Raw genomic sequence first — 20552 nt, forward strand, 5'->3', positions numbered from 1 at the left:
TATATTTTTTTTTAAAAAGAATATTCGAGAAAAATTACAGACAAACAACATGCCTATTATTTTTCGTTTATTATGTAAGAACATAAATCATCACAAGTTATATTTTATGTATTAATTCAAAAATTTTCTCGGATTTCATCAAGGATTTTTTTTACTAATACTTACATATGATTATTTATGTGATATTATTTATCTTCAAATCAATGTAATATAAAAAAAAAACTTTTCCAAACCCCGATTCCTTTCCTTTTTTAATCGTATCATATCATATGAGATATAATGTTATCCTTTTGCTCATTATCCTACATCCTGTATAATATGTACTTTATGTATGCCTTCAAAACAGTTGTTATACATTTTTTTGATTAAAAGCAACAAAACAACAGAAAAATTTCGTTTTTTACATGATATCGCGTGTGTAGTAAAAGAATGCCTTAAAGAATATTTTCACTGAAATATAAAACGCTTTATACCAATTCTCTTGTGACTTTCTTAAATTTTACTGTTAAAATTTTTTTAATATAAATATTATGTTATACTCGTAATATGGCCATGTATATATACAAATATTTATATTTATTGAAAAATACATAATTATTTTGTTGATAAAATAGACGTATCAAAAAGTGACGGGGGACAATAATAATTAATCGAGAAATTTTTTCATATTATTTTAATATTTTCGTAGATTTTTTTTTGTTTTAGTGAAAAAAGCATTGTGAATAATTTTGTATTGAATCAAAATCTTATGTATTAACGTACGTTGTGATAAGAGAAGAGACAGGAACAGTAATGTGATAGCAGAAGGATTTCAGGAAATTTGGTAAAGGCGAATTGGCAAGATTCATGTTTTTATCATGGTATTTAGTAGAGGAAGTAAGGAAGGGGGAGATAAAAGATAAAAGATGACAAAAATTGAGCCATAAGTAAAAGATCCTAAATGAAAATTTTTTTAATGAGAAAATTTACGTAATATTTCATGAATCCGCGATAATAATAATATTAGAACCACCAGAATATTTTGCTCTTATACAAGAAAACGGCAATAATTTATGATATTGCAATCGCCTTTATGGCAATAATTTTTTAAAAAAATTAAATTTTTTATTAAAATTTTGAACATGAATGAAAAATTTCCAAACTCAGAATATTCTTATATTAGTTAGTTAGCTTATTGTAATAATCATAACATTTGAATTTTAATCTATTCCACGATCTCATTTAATTTGATTTATGTGATTTGAATTGTTTAGACGCCGCAATTAATTAAAATGCCTCTGAATATTGCTGGGTATGCAAGATAAATAGCCCGTTAAAAAAATTCCTTGTTAATTAAAATCACTGTGAAATTTTGAATTAATTTTTGTTGCATTTAATATAGAACTATTTTCCTTTAAATTAAAAAAAAATCAGTCCTGTTGTTAAAATATACATACCTATGTACATATACAATATATATATATATTTTGACAGCAAATTAAAATCCTCTAGATGAAGTATTATTAATGAGCACAGTACTTCCGAGTATAAAAACATTGAAAACTACTCATATTTTTTTTGTTTTAATCACAATTGTTACTTGATTTAAGATTTTTATATTCTTGTCGAGTGAAGGACATTTTTTCATAAATATAACACGGAAATAATATGCAAGTATTATGTTTATATCACTTACGGAAACAATATTTTTTATTTAAGGATCCTTAACAATGTTGTCATAACATGCGAAATTTTATAGTGTAAATAAGATAATAAGGATAAAACATGTAATGTTAACAGTAACATACAAAAAAATCTCTTTCTGTTAATGTATTACAAGTATGTTGTCAAAAAAAAAAAACTCAAGAAGTTTTTATCATCGCCCTTAATAAAGTGAAGCAGAAACCTTGAGAACATAATAAAACGAATGACCGCAATAAAAATTAATACAATCTCAATTCTACTTACATAATTAATTATCATAGCTCAATAACTTTAAAGAGCACCACAAAAATAATAAAGAGGTGGCATTGAATCGAAATCAATAAATAGAACCATTTCTCGCCTCGATCATAAAATACCACAAAATTTCGCCTCGATACCACAAAATTTCTGTACAAACTATTGACTGTGGTGCAACAACAAATATTTATGGCTCATAAAGCTTTGGTAGCATTTTGAGGTTAAGAGCTTCGATAATACTACCAGTACGCAACCCACCTTAAACTCCAAACATTTCTGCATTCAACGGGATCTACTATAAAATACTCTTCTGATTGGTTTTGCTCCACTTTACAATTTCATTAAGGAAAAAATGAGTGGCATTGCAAAAGAAAATTTTCAGATTACACAGTGTTTGATATACAGAAATTTTTGACCAAATCTGTATTACGCGAACAACAAAAAATCTTTTATGTATAAATTATTTCATAGCACATGATTTGTATGTATATGTATTGTATTTGCTATTCGATTTTCATATTTAAGTATTAATGCAGACTTTTTTAAGTAGATTTTCATTGTACTCGCAATAGTTTTGTTATGTTAATGTCATTTTCGAAAATAAAATTACAAAATTTTATTGTGGATTTCTACTTGAACTCATGTGTACATACATAGATATATTGTTAATGCAAATATTGCAATGAACTCAAAATGTCCATAACAAGTTTGATATTAAGCTATAGTTGTACTGTTAAAAATATACCGCTTAACTTGGCTAGTTTTTTGCAACACAATTTTCGTTTCTAAAAGATAAAAATTACAATTTATTTGACATTAATTTCAATTTTATTAATATTTAATTTTTTATTTTGGTTTTCAGGTATGCTATTTAAGAGTAACTTGGAAAACAAATAAAATTTGCAGTTGGTAACATAAACTTTTTTTATAATATATAAAAATTATTGAACTTCATATATATTTTATAAGTTTTTCGGGTGAAGACAAATTTTAAAATTCCTTCCAAATAATTCAGAAAAATGTTATAACTTTTCAGAATTATTGTGAATTAGGAGTGATTAAATGGCATGTACTGGTATATTCGTTTAAGTCGTAGACATTTCTTGTATTGTCGACTTTTGATTTCGAGTGAAATACTGGTTACGTAGATTAAATTTTTATATTTTTAAATAAACTGTTATTTTAAGTATAACAGTTTATGTGATTATACAAAAATGATAACTGTTATATTCAAGTATAACAGTTTATATAACACTGAATACTGTCGTCTTACATTTGATCTTCTTCGTTTGAGTTTTAAAGCGTCAATGTTTTAAAGAATTATACTTTATGGTTATAGGGAATCAAAGAGAGTCGGGTATTTGTGAGAGAAGGGTGTTAATGTCATTAATGAAGTTGTATTCTGTGTTCAGATCGAATTGTATTTTTATATCTAAATATTATATTCTGTCATCGTGGAATGTATTTTATTAAGATGTATAAAGAAATATTTCAATATTATTCTTCCCACTAAACCTTATTCCACTGAAATTAAAATTCGTATGTGTCTTCATTTACAGATTACAAATTAATTCAAAGAACGTTCCATGTTGAACACATTTTCTATTGTGCAGTTATAACTTAAAATGGAAACTATATTTTTCCCAAAAGCATCACGTTAATCTTATCCTCTTAACCCAACAAGACATAACAAATTTTAGAAAGGGAATTGTTTAAATTTAATTTGTCAGCTGCAGGATTTTTAAATAATTTAAACTTAAATCCACAGCAAATAATTTAAAAAAAAAATTCTTTTTTCATATATACAAAATATAGCCTAATTTAATTATTGTTGGAGATATCCTTACGTATAGACGATGTACATAGACGTTTTCTTTTTTTTTTTTATGTTGACATATTCGAAATTCCTCAATGAATTCTCGTTAATCTAATGAAATGTAAATTTTCATCATTTGACTGATTTACCTTGACAAAATGTTTCGAATTCATCTTATTTTTTGTTGTCGTGTAAATAATTACACACGAATAAATTTCACTCATATATGCATTAAATTTTTTGTGAACAGGATGTTGACTAATATTATGATACTTAGAAAAAAAAATTGGAAATCGCTTCCTTCGTAAACAAGCAGCATTATGAATTTAATAAAATTTATTACATAATTTTTATTTTATAAATAAATTATGTAAATATTGCGCTAGCAAATTTCTAGTAAAAAAATTCGGGTCAAACGAAAGGTTTGTAAATTAGTACTTTCCCAAGTTTTTTTAAAAAAAATTCAATCTTTTATATTAAATCATATTAAAAATAGATTCATTATGATACCAAAATATATAAAATGATTGCATACATTTAGGAGGAGGAAAAATAATTAAAGGAGGGGTTTATACAAAATAATCGAATTTGACAGTTACGAGTAGCTAAGTAAGTTAAGATAAATAATTTTGTTTATTTTTTATCTTGATCTTTTTGCTTTGACATTATCGGAAATAATACCGTCTGTATACTAAGAATATACTGCCTGTATGTAAGAGTACTGTCAATAAGGTGCCGAATATCCAGATTTGACGAATTTCGAGATTAGAGTACTTACATACAAACTAACAAATTTTCTTTTCTTTCTTTAAAATTTAGAAAATTTTATTGTTAATTTTTAGAATTTTGTTTGGAATTTCTTCGTTTGTTTTTTTTGCTTTTATTTGGTTTTTACATAATTTTTTTAAAAATTTGACTTATACAGGGTGACGTATAATTGTGGTACAATTCAGCAAAATTCCCCGTCAATTAGCGATGTAGCTTACGTTATTTTTCTTAATATTTGTAAGTGGGTAGCCATTTTAAGAACACACAAAATATATTTGGTATTTCAAAGGTGTATGGATCATTTCAATGACTACTCAACTTCAATCGTTACTTGAAATCCGAATTGTTCAGACATAATATTTTTTGATATGCCATTTCATTTGGCGTTCATTACATTTGACGTTCATTGTGTTTATTATTAATTATTTACATATATTTTATATATTTTTTAAATTCTTAATTTTAATAACAAACTTTTGCAAATGTTTTCATGTTATAACCAAGAATATGTTTATGCATTCATTAAAAATCCTTATTACGCAATATTCAACATCATTAAAAAATTATTGTGAAAAAAAAAACCGAATTGTTCCATTTTCACGCTCAATCTTTTAGCAATTTCGAAAATTTTCAAAAACAATTTGAATGAGCAAAAGATGAATTTAAAAATTTTTTTATTTTTTTGTAAAGAATGTTAACTAAACTTTGCATATTTCGGTATTGGTATTAAGTATAACATATAACATAATATTAAGTACGTGTGCATTTCGTGCATAAATGGATGTGTTAAATTAAGTATAGGAATACGTCAAACTAAACATAAATAAAAAATTTTATTCCATAAAATTTGTTATAAAAAATAAAAAAAATCATAAATCGAATTATAAAAAATTTTAAAATTAAAGAGGACTCATCTTCGAATGAAGGAAGTTTGTGCATCAATAGCTGATATTAAAATAATCAATGATATTAAAATTATAAGGAGTGATAATAAAATTATAAGGAGGTATAATAAAATTTAGAATGCATACGAAAATGCAATTTCGATTCAGCTGAAAAATCCGAATGGTAATACTTTTAAAAGCTGAACATTAATTTAAGTACCTTTGTATTACCAAGGCAATAATATTTTAATTTTTTTGTGCTTCTTAAACTAGAAATTTTAAGTTAAAAAGTCTTATAAAATTGTGTAACGCTTTTATGGTTTTTATAGGCATATTCAATTTCTGTAACGATTACCAAATAAATTGATGAAGCCTCTGATTTAGCAATCTATTATTTTCTTTGCAAAAAAAATTATCACTTATTCCCATAGTATCGCGTTATAAATAAATGAAAAAGGATACAGTCAGTATACATAAACAATTTATATAAATATAAGCATTTTTAATGTACTTTCTATATATTTGTATATGTGTGTATAATATGGTATTCGAAAATGATGGAAAAGATGGAGGAGTACAAGAAAAAAAAAATTTCAAAAAATTAAGAATACAGAAAAAGTATGTCAAGGTTGAAAGGAAGATAAAAAAAAACAACATAAAAAGTACAAAAATATTATGGCATCATTCTATGTATACATACTTATGTATATATGTATGTACATACATGTATATATGGAGGGATTGTATCGTAGTTTAGAATTCAATTCAAGTTCTTCATTTTTGTTTTTTTTATTTTTTTTTTGTATACATTTAAATTTATGTGCGTGTATAAGGATACGTGGTTATACTTGTTCATATTTTTTTTTCTTCCTTCTTGAATAATAAAAAACAAATTTTTAATTCTTTCAAGTTTTCGTTTCCAATATAATGTTGTGTGTATATGTATACGTAAGTGACTTTAAAAATTTTTAAAGGATAATGTTTTGTTGTCATAAGAAATTATTTTTTACTCATCGCAATTTTGAACATAGTACATAAACAAAAAAAAAACAAAATGGGGAAGGTTAATGGTGAAGGAAAAACAGTGTTGTCGCATATTTCGGTAAAAATTATTAAAGAGAAAACCAAAATTTTTGCCATATTATGGAGCCCTTACATTGTTGACTAAGAAACAATTTTCTTCAAAAAAAACTGTTATACTAAATTTATACTGTTATACGAAATTTCACTTTTGCATCCAATACATATTGTATTGGCAACTATTTTTAGGGTTTAATTTTATATTTCAATTTTAATACGCACAGCCACGGTAGGAATCGAATTACTATTATTTGCTCGCGTTATATAATTTAGAAACTACTAATTATAACTTGAAATAAAGCGGAAATAAGGAAGACTTAACTTAGACACTCGATTTATTTTTATATAACTGCATATAACAACACCGAATGTATTCTAATACTATGACATACAAAGTTTTCGTAAACCAGAAACTTAATCGTTTTCTAACGAAACTCGAACTTTTAAACAATAATTGCTCTCTGTTTTTTATACTAATGAAGAGTTCTTTTAATAATAAGGAGAGCAGGACTTTTGTTCACATCATTTAATATTACATCACAAGAAAGTTAGATTACAGACAGTAAGATGCATTCCCCTAAAACTAAGGAATTTTTTCTTCAAAAATATTTGGTGATATTATATAAAATTCTGGTAACGTTGGTAATTCTATTTCTCAAGTGTATGTGAATGTAGGAAATTGAACAATTTTTGGTGTTTACAATTTCTAAGATAAATTTTATAATATTTATTTTATGTCTTCATTTTACTACACATACATTATGTGTATACGACTATCATATTTTTTTTTAATTTTGTGTACTTCAATAGCATTAAGTTTTAAAAATTTATAATGATATTGATTATAATGATATTAATAGTGATGATGAATAATATGATGTTTTTTTTTTTATTTTCTCTTTCAATATATTGAATATAAAATTGAGAAATTAAATTTGATTAAGTATTCAAATGGAAAAAAAAAGTTCTACTATATAGCACTAAAATAATTGAAATTGATCGTATATTAACAAACGAAAATAAAACGCGAAAATTTATATCTTGTTCATCCTCGCTACATTAATATAGTATGACAGCTTAAAAAATTTAATGTTTTGGGGCGCGAGTCATGTGCGTTTAATAACTGAGCGTTCTAATAAATGATAGTTATTAAACTATCAGTTTAATAACTGATAGTTCTATAGTTAAGGTCTCAGACGACCTAGTGAGATGAATTGTTTTGGAAAGTTCTCGATGGCAGTTTCAGGTTTATTGAGTGGTGGTGACTGGTGGGTGATCATTTGTTGTAAATTTTACTTTCCATCCCAAAAAAAATTCGTTTTTAACAATTAAATATCCCGTGAAGCAGGGTTGTGCAATCCAGTTACTTTGTGGTATTCGTGAATACTTTTTGCTTCACTGATCAATGTCCATTACATACTAGCTACCTAAAAATTTTTTTAAAACTCTGGAATGAAGCTTTGTATTCTTGTCAAAGAATTGATTTTAAGTTGTTCTTGTAGGTATAGAAGTCAAGTCCTATTTTTGTAGGGGTAGACGGTGTAACGAAATGTTCCTAACTTTAACGTATAATGGAAAATGTTAAATTCATCGCGTTTACTATTTCTGTAACACATTTTTACTGCATATATAATATTATATTATATTATGTAGTCAAAAAGTTTATTCTTATATACATACAAATATTTTCGTGTTTCAAACAGATTTTAGAATGGACTCGTTGCATTACATGATATTAACATTTATATCTGTAAATGTAATAAAAGAGGAGGAATACAGAAAATTTGAATGGCTTTTGGGGAGGCGTTTTAAATTGACAACATACAACAAAGTTTTGATATATAATCAAATATTTAAGCCTGTCTGGGCTGCGCTGCGCAGACTCATATCCAATCTATACAAAGATTTCAAAATAGAGTATTAAGGGACATTGTAAACGCCCCCTGGTATGTTCGTAATGCCCGTAATACACAGTGATCTCACGATCTTAAGTGTCACAGTTTATCCAATCATGTCAACATTGAGGCGGCTCGATTGGTTGACAATCAAAACTTTGTTAGGAGACTTAAACGTACGAGACCTCTCGAGTTAGTTTAAAGTTTTTTATCTGGAACAATGAGTACTTAGTACGTTATTGTGCCAGATAAAAAGCTTGTAAATAATCAAAAAAGTTAGAGCAAAATTAATTATTTTGAGTAGGGTGATTTTTAGTGGATTAAAGTTCCAAAGGTAAAAAAAAAAAAAAAATGTAATAAAAATTTTTTTTATTAGGAAATTGCAAAATTTTATTTAATTTTAAAATAACTTAGAAATTTTCGATTACTTTTTAGTTATTTCAAGTTTAATAAACTTAGTAATAGTTTGATTTTATATGTTTGACACAGGAGTTAAGGTGTTGAACTTAAAAGGACATTTTTATAAAACAAACATATGAAAAAAAAAATTGCAAGGTTGAATCTAACATTTTGACTTTGTCTTTGATTTTCTCGTTTTATTCAACGTTTCCGGATTATTTAATAACAAGATGGAGAAATGTTTGTATGTAACATATTAAAAATAAAAAATATAAATAAATAAATGTGTAAACGGATAAAAAAAATATATAAACGGAAGTTATTTTCCAGATGAAAATATCAATTTCCTTTTTTCAATATCCTTTTTGTATTGTTTTCAAAAAAAAAAATACATATATAAGCATTCTATGTATGTATGTATATGTGTAATATGAAATTTTCATTTTATCATTTTTTAAATTTTTATTTTTTATTTTTTTTTTTTTTTTTATTTTTAACATTGTAAAACATATTTATGATGACTAGATGTAAAAATCTTTTGAAAACTTTAGAATACTTTAATGTTTATGTGAATGTATATTCATTTTCTAAATATGCATACATATATACACATAATATGCATTTAAATCTAGACTGTGACATTTATTCAAACACTGTTGAATTTCATTTTATTGTGTTCTTTATCATGTAAATCATATTGGAAATTTATTTTATAAAAAAATGTGATGAATTTTTTTATACAATTTTAATAATTTTATTATGAAGTATTTACATAGACTCCATTGAATTCTATATAATAGAAAAAATTAAAAATTGCAATCAATAATCATAAATATAATGGTATGTATTCGGTGTCCTTTAACGGTATAAAAAAAAAATGAAATATTTTATGAATTATTATTTAGGTTATCTGGGAATTTTTTATATCTTTTATATACAACATCTCTTTAAATATAGAAATTTCAGTTTGCAAGGCGTCTATGATCGCATACAGGTTGAGTCTTAAAAGTATACAACAACGTACACCATTGGTACAGAAGATCGAAAATTGATTAAAACTTTGTTCCGGATTTAAACGAATTTTCATAAAATTTCCAAATTGTCCAAATTTTTTTGCTTGCATTAATTCCGCTCGGGAAAAGATAGAGGCTTCAAACAAATAGTTTCTAAAAGGTAAAGAGCTTAAAATCAAAACATTATTTGATTTTGTATTTTATGTTCTCTCGTTTGGTATTTAATATCGAATATTATGCATATATGGGGCATTATTTTATATATTAACATTTTATTTTACAAAAATTGCCCATTAGGCTATATAATATTGAGTATAATTACTATAGTGACCGGATCGGGGTTCGAACCAAAGGCTCTTCGGTTAAATGGCCGGCACCACAAATACTATACCATTGGTCAAATATCTGTCATAATATATAGTCATATTTAAATAATATGCGTATATAAGTATCACTGAGTTGACATGGTCTACACTATATGTTAACTCATCTTTTAAGTATATTCGAACTTAAAATAAGAAGTAAATTCTAGTTACTCCATAACCAATTGAATAGTTTTTTTTGTTAAAAAATTTCATTCCATTATACTTATTGTAAATTTTCATGAATTGAATGAATATTTTTCATTTTGTTTGCTTACTAAGCAGAAATAATTTTTTTTTTCTTGTAATTTTAAATAATTTTGTACTTATCGAAACAAAAATATTGTTCATTTATATTATGTATAGAACAATATTATTGAACTGTTATATGAAATTCATGGAAATTATACGATGATATTTTAAGAAAAAAATTTATTTTTTATCATTAATTGTATAGCTCGTCAGTTATTACAAAATCATCATTTTTTTATATTTGTTATTTTTCAAAGAAACTGTTAATGTATTGGTGGTGATTTGATTTGGATTTGAATTCACCTTGAATGTTTCATGTTCCAAAATATTGTAAAATGTGCTCATCCATACCAAATTTTTCACAGTAATTAAAAATTTTATACGGTGAGGCAGAGTCACATCTTGTTTTATTATCACAAATGAAATTTCAATATTTTAATACCATTTAAAATTTTCTTTAATAATATTGTACAAATTGCATTTATAACATTAACAGGGGCAGATTTCTACATTAAAAAAAAAAAAATTTTTTCATAAAACTATAACATTTTCATTCAGATTTTCAGGTACCATTCATTTTAAATATTAAAGGTTAAGGTCAAATAAATTTTTTTTTTTCAATTAGTATATGAGTTGAAAAATAAAATGCAATTTGTTGTGTACGGAAAAAGATTTTAGTAAGTACTAAATAAATATAATTTTTTTTGACGAAAGAAAACTTTTATATTTTTTTTTTTTTGTTTAATTTCACCATCAATTAAATTAACTTTAATGAAATTATTGATTTTTTTCCTTGTATTTTATTTCAAAACTAAAAAAAAAAATTTAAATTTAAACAAAATAATGTTTGTATAATTGCAGAAAAATTAATTGAAAACATTTTTATTTATTAACGTAAGAGGAGAATTTTTCAACTTTAATTATTAATTATGATTCATTTGAATAAAATTAGCAATAACTTATTATTTAAAAAGAAAAAAAAAATTTCTTTTGAAAATTAATAAAGTTGGATCAAACCAACAGTTTGAGAAGAAGCACTTTTCCCTTAAACAAGTGAAAATATTGCTTTTACAAACAATCTACGAGCTACACTACATTATTAAACTAACGTTGATTCATATAACAAATTAATTCAAAAATTGCATACATTTAGGATGAGCAAAAAAAAAATGACAGAAATAATGATATAATTTTTGAATGAAACGATTAAGGAAGTGGGCTAAGAAAAATATTTTTAATGGAATGAGATCTACTGTTAGTTTTTTGCATTTACAGAAATTAAGAGAAACAGTTTTGGAAATATAAAGTGCCGAAAATTTAAAATTTACAAATTTCGAGGGATGATAACTTGAGAAGGATAAATTTCTTGTATGAAAATGAAATGTTTTTGGTAAAAGCTATGAAAATTTCACACTCCCACAACTTATCGTCATGAAGAAACGCGGTATCAAAAAATTTGACAAAAAAGGGTGTTAGATTTAATGGCCAATTTGTTTTTTGTTAAAGCTCATCAAAGCTATACCGCGATAAAAAATCCCACTACTTCTTTCCTGAGTTTGCAGAATTAAAAAGTTGTTCGTGGTTTTGTTAGAACAAATTGTCAAAAAATGGCATATTTCGGATTTTGATAGGCTATAATTTTTAAAGGGGGCGAGGGGAGATACGTAAATATTTAATAAGTTTACAATAAGATCGATTAACATATGTAATATCAGCTGCCTAACTTCAAGCGTGTAGAAATTTTGTAAACAGACACACGGACAGACGAACGGGCAGAGTGAAACTAATAAGAACTTTTTTTAAAACTTTTTTTTGGAAAAGTCATAAAAAGTAAAAAACTTCGTCCCTCATTAACCAGTTTGGTAGAATTTACAAGTGAATTTTGTAATAAAAACTCTCATTATACTGTATGGAAATGGTCACTTTTATCGTTATTTCAATTCTTTGATTGTGATTTCATATGAAGACTACTTTAAATTTTTTTAAATAGATGCATTTTTGGAAAGAAATTTCTGAATAAAATTTAACACATATTGGGTTTCTTAGAATAGTCGTGATGGTACTTATGAAATGTGTTCTTTTACTACCAAATTTTACAGAATATGTGCAAAATTAGAGGTTTGCAAGACGGCAATATTTTAATTTAGTTTGCATTTTTAATATTATCTTCATATTCATTTCAAAATTTATTCATTTTATAAATGCTTCAGTGATTTGAGTTACTTTTTCTTTAATTTTGATTGTGATTTTTTATATTCTAATTAGTCTAACGAAAACTCTAATCTAACACATTCTTACTTTCCATATGTCTTCAAATGGAATTCTTTAGGGCCGTCATCAGATCTTCAGAAAATTTCGTACTGGCTTATAATCATTATATTTTATAAATTTTCATTATACCTTTTTTTATCACGCATGGATTATCATAAATTTTAATTTTTATTTTCATTTTTCAAAAAAGGATATCCTTTTCAAATTATCCTATTTTTGGGTTTCCTTTTGGTTGGTTAATATAATAAGTAAATCCTTTTTTGTTTTAAGCAAAGAATTTTTTTTTTAATTTATTATTGTTAACGCAAAAAACCATAAAAAATTTGATTATATTTAATTTTCACACTTACCTACCTTAAAAACAAAAAAAAAAAAAACAAAAATTTGGGAAAGAAAAAATTTTTGTAAATTTTAAACAATACAAGAAATATTTTTCATTTTAAAAATTTTTCATTCATAATTATAAGTGTATAATTGAATTCTAAAATTTGGCATTATTATGGATATTTGTTTGTAAATTTGTAGAAATTAGGGCATCGCGGCGACGTATAAGGATTTATTATGGCCCACCCTCCTTTGAGGGCAGGTACATGGCCCTACAGCACCCCTAAAGTTCCATAGTATTTCCCTCCTCCTGCGAGTGAGAGCAACACACTCTTCCAAAAAATGCACTAAAGTCTACCCTTCTTCACCACAGAGCTTGCAAGTAGAAAATCATGTATTTAGCCGAAATTGAGTTTTTTACTCTCTTTTGCTGACGATTACTCAAATTCCAATTTTCAAATTAGACCGCAAAAAAATATTTTTTTAATTGATAACCTTATACGTTTTCGTTTTATTCAAATTTTTTTTCAGGTTTAATTGGTAATTGATATATTTTGCCATATGCATATGTTTGAAAAAATTTTTAATTCATAGAAATCTGATATTCTATAATTATAAAAAACTCTGTTCGAAAATATTGCATGATAAATTTTTGTACAATTAACACCCTATATTCCGTTATTTCAGAAAATTGTGTCGTTTTCGGTCTTTGCTTAATGTATAAATGTTTGAACTGTATTGATATTTGGCATAAATCGGTTGGAAAAGAGCGATTGCAAAGTTTTACCCAGAATGTCCGTATACACACTCAATTTGTTTAAACAATAAATTTTTTTATGAACAAATTTTTGTGCAGTAAATTGAAATTTGAGCATTAGAATTTTTGCAGAACGAGAATATCGGGCTTCGTTTTTAATGAAGATGGTCCTATTTTTGTAAAATTTACTGCTGTTTTATTCACCGATTTTATTAAAAGTTGTTGAAATGGAATGTTATTACGGTAAGAACTCCCAGATCCACACAAATTGAATGTAATACAAGAGTTTAAACTATGGTATCATTTTATTCAATCTACATAATGAATTTGCGTATTTACTTTTACCATATAGTCTGAGTTTCTACCAAAAATTTAATTATTGTTGTTTTTGTTAAAAGTTCGGCAAAATACTTATGTATTTGATGCATATCTATAAAAAATACAAAGAAGTCATTTATCAACAAAAATATTTCAATATTTCAAATGGGTATAGAAGCTGAGAGGTTAAAAATATTAAAAAAGGGTTTTAGAAAAAAATAAATGAAATTTTCAATAGACAGACTAATTTTTGAAAATTAATTTATTGAAAATTTTTAAGGATTGACAATGAAAATTCTTGACATCAATATTATTATATTGTGGGTATTCGAGTTTACAGCAGCACGTGTACAAGTTATTAAAAAAATTAATTCTATTTCATGAATGTGATTAAAATTTTTAAAAAACTTGAGATATTTTGGTATTATCTTGTCATGAACTTTTTATATTTTGTCTAGAACTAAAATTAAAGTTAATTAAATTTTAATCATTTTGGTCATCAAGTTAATAAATTTTTAAAAAGAATTTTGTTTTTTTTTGAGAACTCGGCTTTATTTAATAAAGATAACTTTAATTTGTTCTGTATTAATTTCGGAGTGCGATCTAGTCGAACAAATAAATTCTATAATACAATAACATCTAAGCAACGAACTAAATGTCGAAGGCAGTCTAACAGCAGCTGAAGAAGAGCATTCTAGACAGATACAATTTTTAAAATCTTTTTAAAAGTTGTATAAGTCTTCAAATTCGGATTTAATGTTATAAACAAGGAAATGGTGTAAAGCATTTATATATATGGGGTCTAGAATTAAAAGGATTAGAATTATGTTTTGGAATACAATTAATTTATACATAAATTTTAAAATATTTTAAATGACTGAACTTATTAAAAACTTTGATTAGTTGAATTATTTTAGTTATCGTAAAATATGCTTTTTATATCGTAATATTCTGCTTCCTTAAAATATATTGTGTTTAATGTAAAATTCGTTCTTCTGCTTCTTCTTCTCAAAGGCCGAAATTATAGTCATACAGTTTTAACTTTTGACATTTTTTACAGTATAAATCATGAAGCAGTAACATTATATTATAAGAGATTTTAATTTAATTTGTAATAATTTTTAAAAATTAGATGCTTATGTTCGTTTTATATCCTATTATATAGTTATAAATCCAATACATACCAATTTTAATATAAATTTGATTTTTACGTTAATAAGAATAGCAAATCAGAGCTATGTTGACGTAACAACTTAATAGAATAGAAAATTTTCGTATATACTTAATAATAATTTGATTGAAAATATAAAAATATATATTATTATATATTTATGTATATATATATATATATATATATACATAAAAGTATAGTAGATAATTAATTTTTTAAAAATCGGCTTATTAAAATATCCGCATGATGTAAAAGTAGATTTAAATTGACAATTACATAATAAATTTAATATGTATTTAATAAATATTAACCGAGAACATAAATTTAAGTATATGGATTTTATACAGAAATATTACAATATAATATAGCATACATCTCATATTAGGTATATACATGAGCATATACACATGCATATACATATGAATTAATATTTATATCGGATTATCGATCGGTTTGTTTAATGCCTTTTGAACATTAATGGGTGAATAATTTTTAATGTGGTATATGATTATTAAATATGTATGTTGATACATATTATACAGGTATATAGTATATATATGAATATACATTGTATATAATTGTATGTGATATAAGAAGTAAAAATCGAATCTTAAATGTTAAGAATTTTCAAAAGGCATCTACATATCAACACACATTATTAAATAATCTTAAGTTTAATAAGATATGAAGTTGTTTTAAATAAAAAATAAATTATTAATAAAATTTAATGTTTATACTGTTAGCAGTATTTACCAAACACGCACATACGCCGCTTTCAATTATTAAACTAACAAATATCAGAAAAAAATTTAAGAAAAATCTTTAACTTTAAAAGCAGGGGAGAGAGGACGTATTGTTGTCCCTAAAGTTCTATTTCTATATGACATTTCAGCTTTCCGGCCTAAATTTTTTATAAGAGTGTTAACAGACTTATACAAATGTTTTGTAAACACGAAACAGAGCAAAATATTTAGGAATTTTTTTTTTCCCAATTTTGTTTGGTATGTTTTAAAAATTAGATTCTTACAACCGTAAAATATACAACCGTAAAATATACAAACCGTAAGCACTTTTCAGATTTTTAAAACGGTAAAAGAGATGACTTTTCTCCCCCCCTTTAAAAAATTGTTGGTAAATATCGGTATGTCAAATTAAATTTTCAAACTAACAAAACGCACTAAGACCTTTTTTGAGTTTTTCCTAAAATTGAAGTCGCAATAATATAAAATCCCGTTAGCTGATTCTATGGAACTAAAAATTTGTGTTCAGAAAAGCTTTCTTCATGAAAAATTGTGCCTACTTCTCTTAACTGATTCAACTACCAACTAACCTCTTTAAAGCCCTAAAATGTTTTTTTTTTCCCAAAACAACAATATTATTGAGGTGAAATTTGTTACATATTTTGCAAAACCGTTAATTTTATCGATCGTGTTTTAAGTTTCCCAAACACGATTAACTTAAATCATTAAGCAACTGTTGTCATAATTACGAAAAAACTTAACCAAGTAATTTTTAAATTAGTTTTTTCATTTAAATTTTCCCCTTGAGTACAAAAATCAAAAATTAAAACGAAACCAAAAAAAAAGAAACAACTTGCACTGCAAAAAATCACAAAAATATTGATGAAAAAAAAACTTCCAACTCGTTAACAGAAAATATAACAAATCGTTACCAATTATTCTATAGAAGCTATATGTATGTATTAATGTTCACAATTAGACAGTACTTGTCGATAGTTATTTAACAAAGATTTTTCAAAACTGTGCTCTTAATAATATTGTATACAATTTACTCAATTAACGTTTTATTCTACGCTTACGCAAAATTGATAATTCTACCCAAATTACGGGTAACTCTTCCAATTGGTGTACTTATAACAAAACTAATTAATAACAAACTTACAATAATATTTTTTCAACTTAATATTTCGATATAAATTTGTAAAATACTTAACTGAACAATTAATTTTAAAGAGCACTGTAACTCTAAATAGCTATAACAGATGCTAAAATATAATTTAGTGTTAAAGAAGAAAATTGATAATAAAAAAACTTCAAAGAAAAATAAACTAAAAATTATATAAAATATAAAACTAAACATACAATACATACATACAAACAATTCTGTGTATACAAATTGAAAAAGATCAAAGAAATTAATACTGTAAGTGAGGTTTTAAAAATAGCACACCTTGACATCAATATTTCTCTTATTCACTTTGTTAATTACATGCTTAATTATTTATAAAATTATTTTAAATTAAAATATTAAATTACAACAATGAAATTTTAAAGGAAAAAAAAATTTAGTTGCTAATTTAAAACTATTATACGAGATAATTCTTAATATAACAATATGACAATCTTAATTACTAAAAATTTACAAAGACACTACTCAAATACATTTCTCAATAATTGAAGAAATTTCTTTGTTTGTTCCAACTTCGTGATATCTGTACGTCTGATATCCGTGATATCCGTACGTCTGATATCCGTGATATCCGTACGTCTGATATCCGTGATATCCGTACATACCGCATGGATGTAATAACTTTTAAAGTTAAACGGCAGCTACAGTAAGACGGACGAACAGATGTCCGAACAAACATGGCCATATCAAGAAAAAATTCAACGCCTAGCAAGAATTTTAACTCAACATTAAAAACGGAGTAATAATTTTATAATACCCTACAAACATATGCCCGAACAGGTTTAATGATATAAAAATTAAAAGTTTAGATTTTCTTTTGGAACACGTTAATGTTCAATAAAATCTCTAATGATTCAAAAAGATCGAACAGCAATTTAATATCTAATCGTCGATAATTTAATAGCATTTTATATTATTTTTAATTTCTCTTTGGTAATTGCGATAAATTTCTTTTCGAATTAATCAAAGGATATATCCGAATAACGGGAAGAATATAAATATAAAGTAATGTTCATAGTATATTTTTTATGTATATGTTATACTTAGTATATATTTACTTTAAATGATTAAGTATGTAGTAATATAAAGTATATATATATGTATTCGGTGAATATGATAAAATTGTTGATTTAATTAACACGCATTCAAGTTGAAAAAGTTCATAAAATTTTTAAATGTGAAAAAAAAATTTAAAAATTTTTTTTAAGAAATTCGAAATTCGGGAAATTATCAATTCATTTTATGAAATTATTTTTATACCCGTGATAAGTGTCGAATTCTGAGTCGATTTGCCATGCCGGTCCGCCTATCCGTCTGTTCTTTCGTCCAAGCAATAACTGAAAAACTATTGAAGCTAAGCTCACCAAATTTTCACATATGATTTATAATATTAAATGTCGAAACTCTATTTAAATTGGATGAGATCAAGGTACACTTGATTGGATGTGATTAAGGTACACTTGAAGACGTGTTAGGGAAGGTACCACCCCTCCTTTAAAAGTTATTTGGCTATATCTCAGAAATTATTGAACCTACAATATGGAAATTCGGGATATTATATTTGCTAAAACTGGTTTAACTCTGCAACCCTTCATTCGTACCGGTACTCGTTAATGTTAAAATACATTGAATTTTATTTATTTAATTATTTTTTTATTTTTTTTATATTTGCAGAGTGATGTCTTTGACGAAATCGATTTATCTGATGTTTGCTGTGCTGAATGTGGTACAAAAAACGTAAACCATAGTTTTCAAGTAAGTTTTTCCTTTTCAAAATTATATTACAATAAATTTTATGTTTTAATAAATTCCAAATTAGAATGATGAATATCATTACCTTTCCAAATATTATGTCAATTCATTATGTTTTATGAACGTAATTATGTTCGAATTTGTTATGTTTTAAAAAATTTTAACGTATACGAATTTCGGTGTGATTGCTCTTGATGTTACTGAGACTAATATTAACAGCATGTTGAAAAAGAAGTACAATAAACTCCAGTCAATTGATATGGTTAAGGGCCATTTTGACATAATTTGAATTTTAGGAATTTCTAAACACAATTAAATTCAAAGTGTCTACTTGTGAAGCGAAACGAAAACTGACTTTGTTCCCCTACATTAATTGTAACTTGAAATAGAAAAATTTAAGGATTAAAGCATTTCATTTTACATTATTTTTTTTATCTTTTTTTCTTAAATAAAATAGGTTTTCCTTTTAATTTTTTTCAATATCTACAAGATTTTGGCAACAAAAATTTTTTTAAAGAAAAATAATGTAAAGCAGCGAAACAAAAAATTTTTACCTTATATTTTTTAATAATATTATTCGTAGTGTGTTTGTATGTATAATTTATACTAATATGATTATATGGGTGCGTACATGTGCACGTAAGCACATCCCTATACCTTATATTTTTTTTTTCTTTTGAAAAAGAAAATCTTTTGAAAGTAAGATAATTTTTTAGACACAAAATATTACTTTTACATCCTGTTCGTAAAGCCCATATTTTCTGACCCACTGAATAAATCCTAGCAGTTATACGAGTATGAATAAAACATTTTTGTTTATTCGATGTGCACATCGTTTTTTTTTTTTGTTCTTTCCTTTCATTCTGTTTTTTTTTCAACATTTTCTTTTTTCTTTTTTTGGATATTTTCGAAAGGTAAGTTATAAGGACAAAATATGGAGTATTGGTGATGAACTTTTGCTCGCTTTAATATTATACACTCGAATATATGTATATAAAATTTTTTTTTTAATAAAAGTTAATAAAATGTTGCTGTATCCTCTGACGCCTATCTTCTTGTACGTATTAAATCTTATCTGTATTCTGTTTTGCCAAAAATACATGGGCTCCGAAATATTTTTATTCTCTTTTTCTTTAAACTTTATTCGTTTTTTTTTTGTTTTTTGGAAAAGTTTTAATTCAAGCAAAATGAAGAAGAAAAGAGACAAAATATTATGGAAAAAAAAGTTTTTTTTTTTTTAATCAGCCTTTTATCGATAACTTTAAGGATCATATTTTCATTGAAAATTGTATGTAATTAGAGTGTTACCAGAATTGTCTATATTTCAAATTTACAGGCAATATTTGGAAATTATACTGAATTCAGTATTTATTGATCACAATTAAAATGATCAATAATCGAATAAAATAAAAAGAAAAATATAGGAAGGTCAATATTCGGGTTCAAGTCCAGTTCAGGGAGAAAAATTTTAATAAATTTTTCATTCTAGACTAGTTCCTTTGGTTACGTCATCCATCTGTTTTGCAATTGTATTAAGAAAGTTCCATTAGTTATTCTCATGAGAAATTAATAATAAAATAAACGACTACACGTTGTATTGTTAATTAGTAATAGAAGGGT

General features: G+C 25.1%; 1 protein-coding gene across 5 annotated transcripts in view; it reads left to right on the plus strand.

Annotated features, from left to right (window-relative positions):
* The window catches only part of LOC129607830 (diacylglycerol kinase eta), a 162479-nt gene that overhangs the window by 75982 nt on the left and 65945 nt on the right, over window positions 1-20552 (plus strand). For all 5 annotated transcript variants that reach the window (XM_055519022.1, XM_055519020.1, XM_055519019.1 and 2 more), the window contains one exon: window positions 18855-18935. In XM_055519022.1, the coding sequence (XP_055374997.1) occupies window positions 18855-18935 (81 nt within the window). The remainder of the gene's footprint in view (window positions 1-18854; window positions 18936-20552) is intronic.

This window comes from Condylostylus longicornis, unplaced genomic scaffold, assembly GCF_029603195.1.
Source record: "Condylostylus longicornis isolate FDR11 unplaced genomic scaffold, ASM2960319v2 ptg000030l, whole genome shotgun sequence".
Taxonomy (NCBI): Eukaryota; Metazoa; Arthropoda; class Insecta; order Diptera; family Dolichopodidae; genus Condylostylus; species Condylostylus longicornis.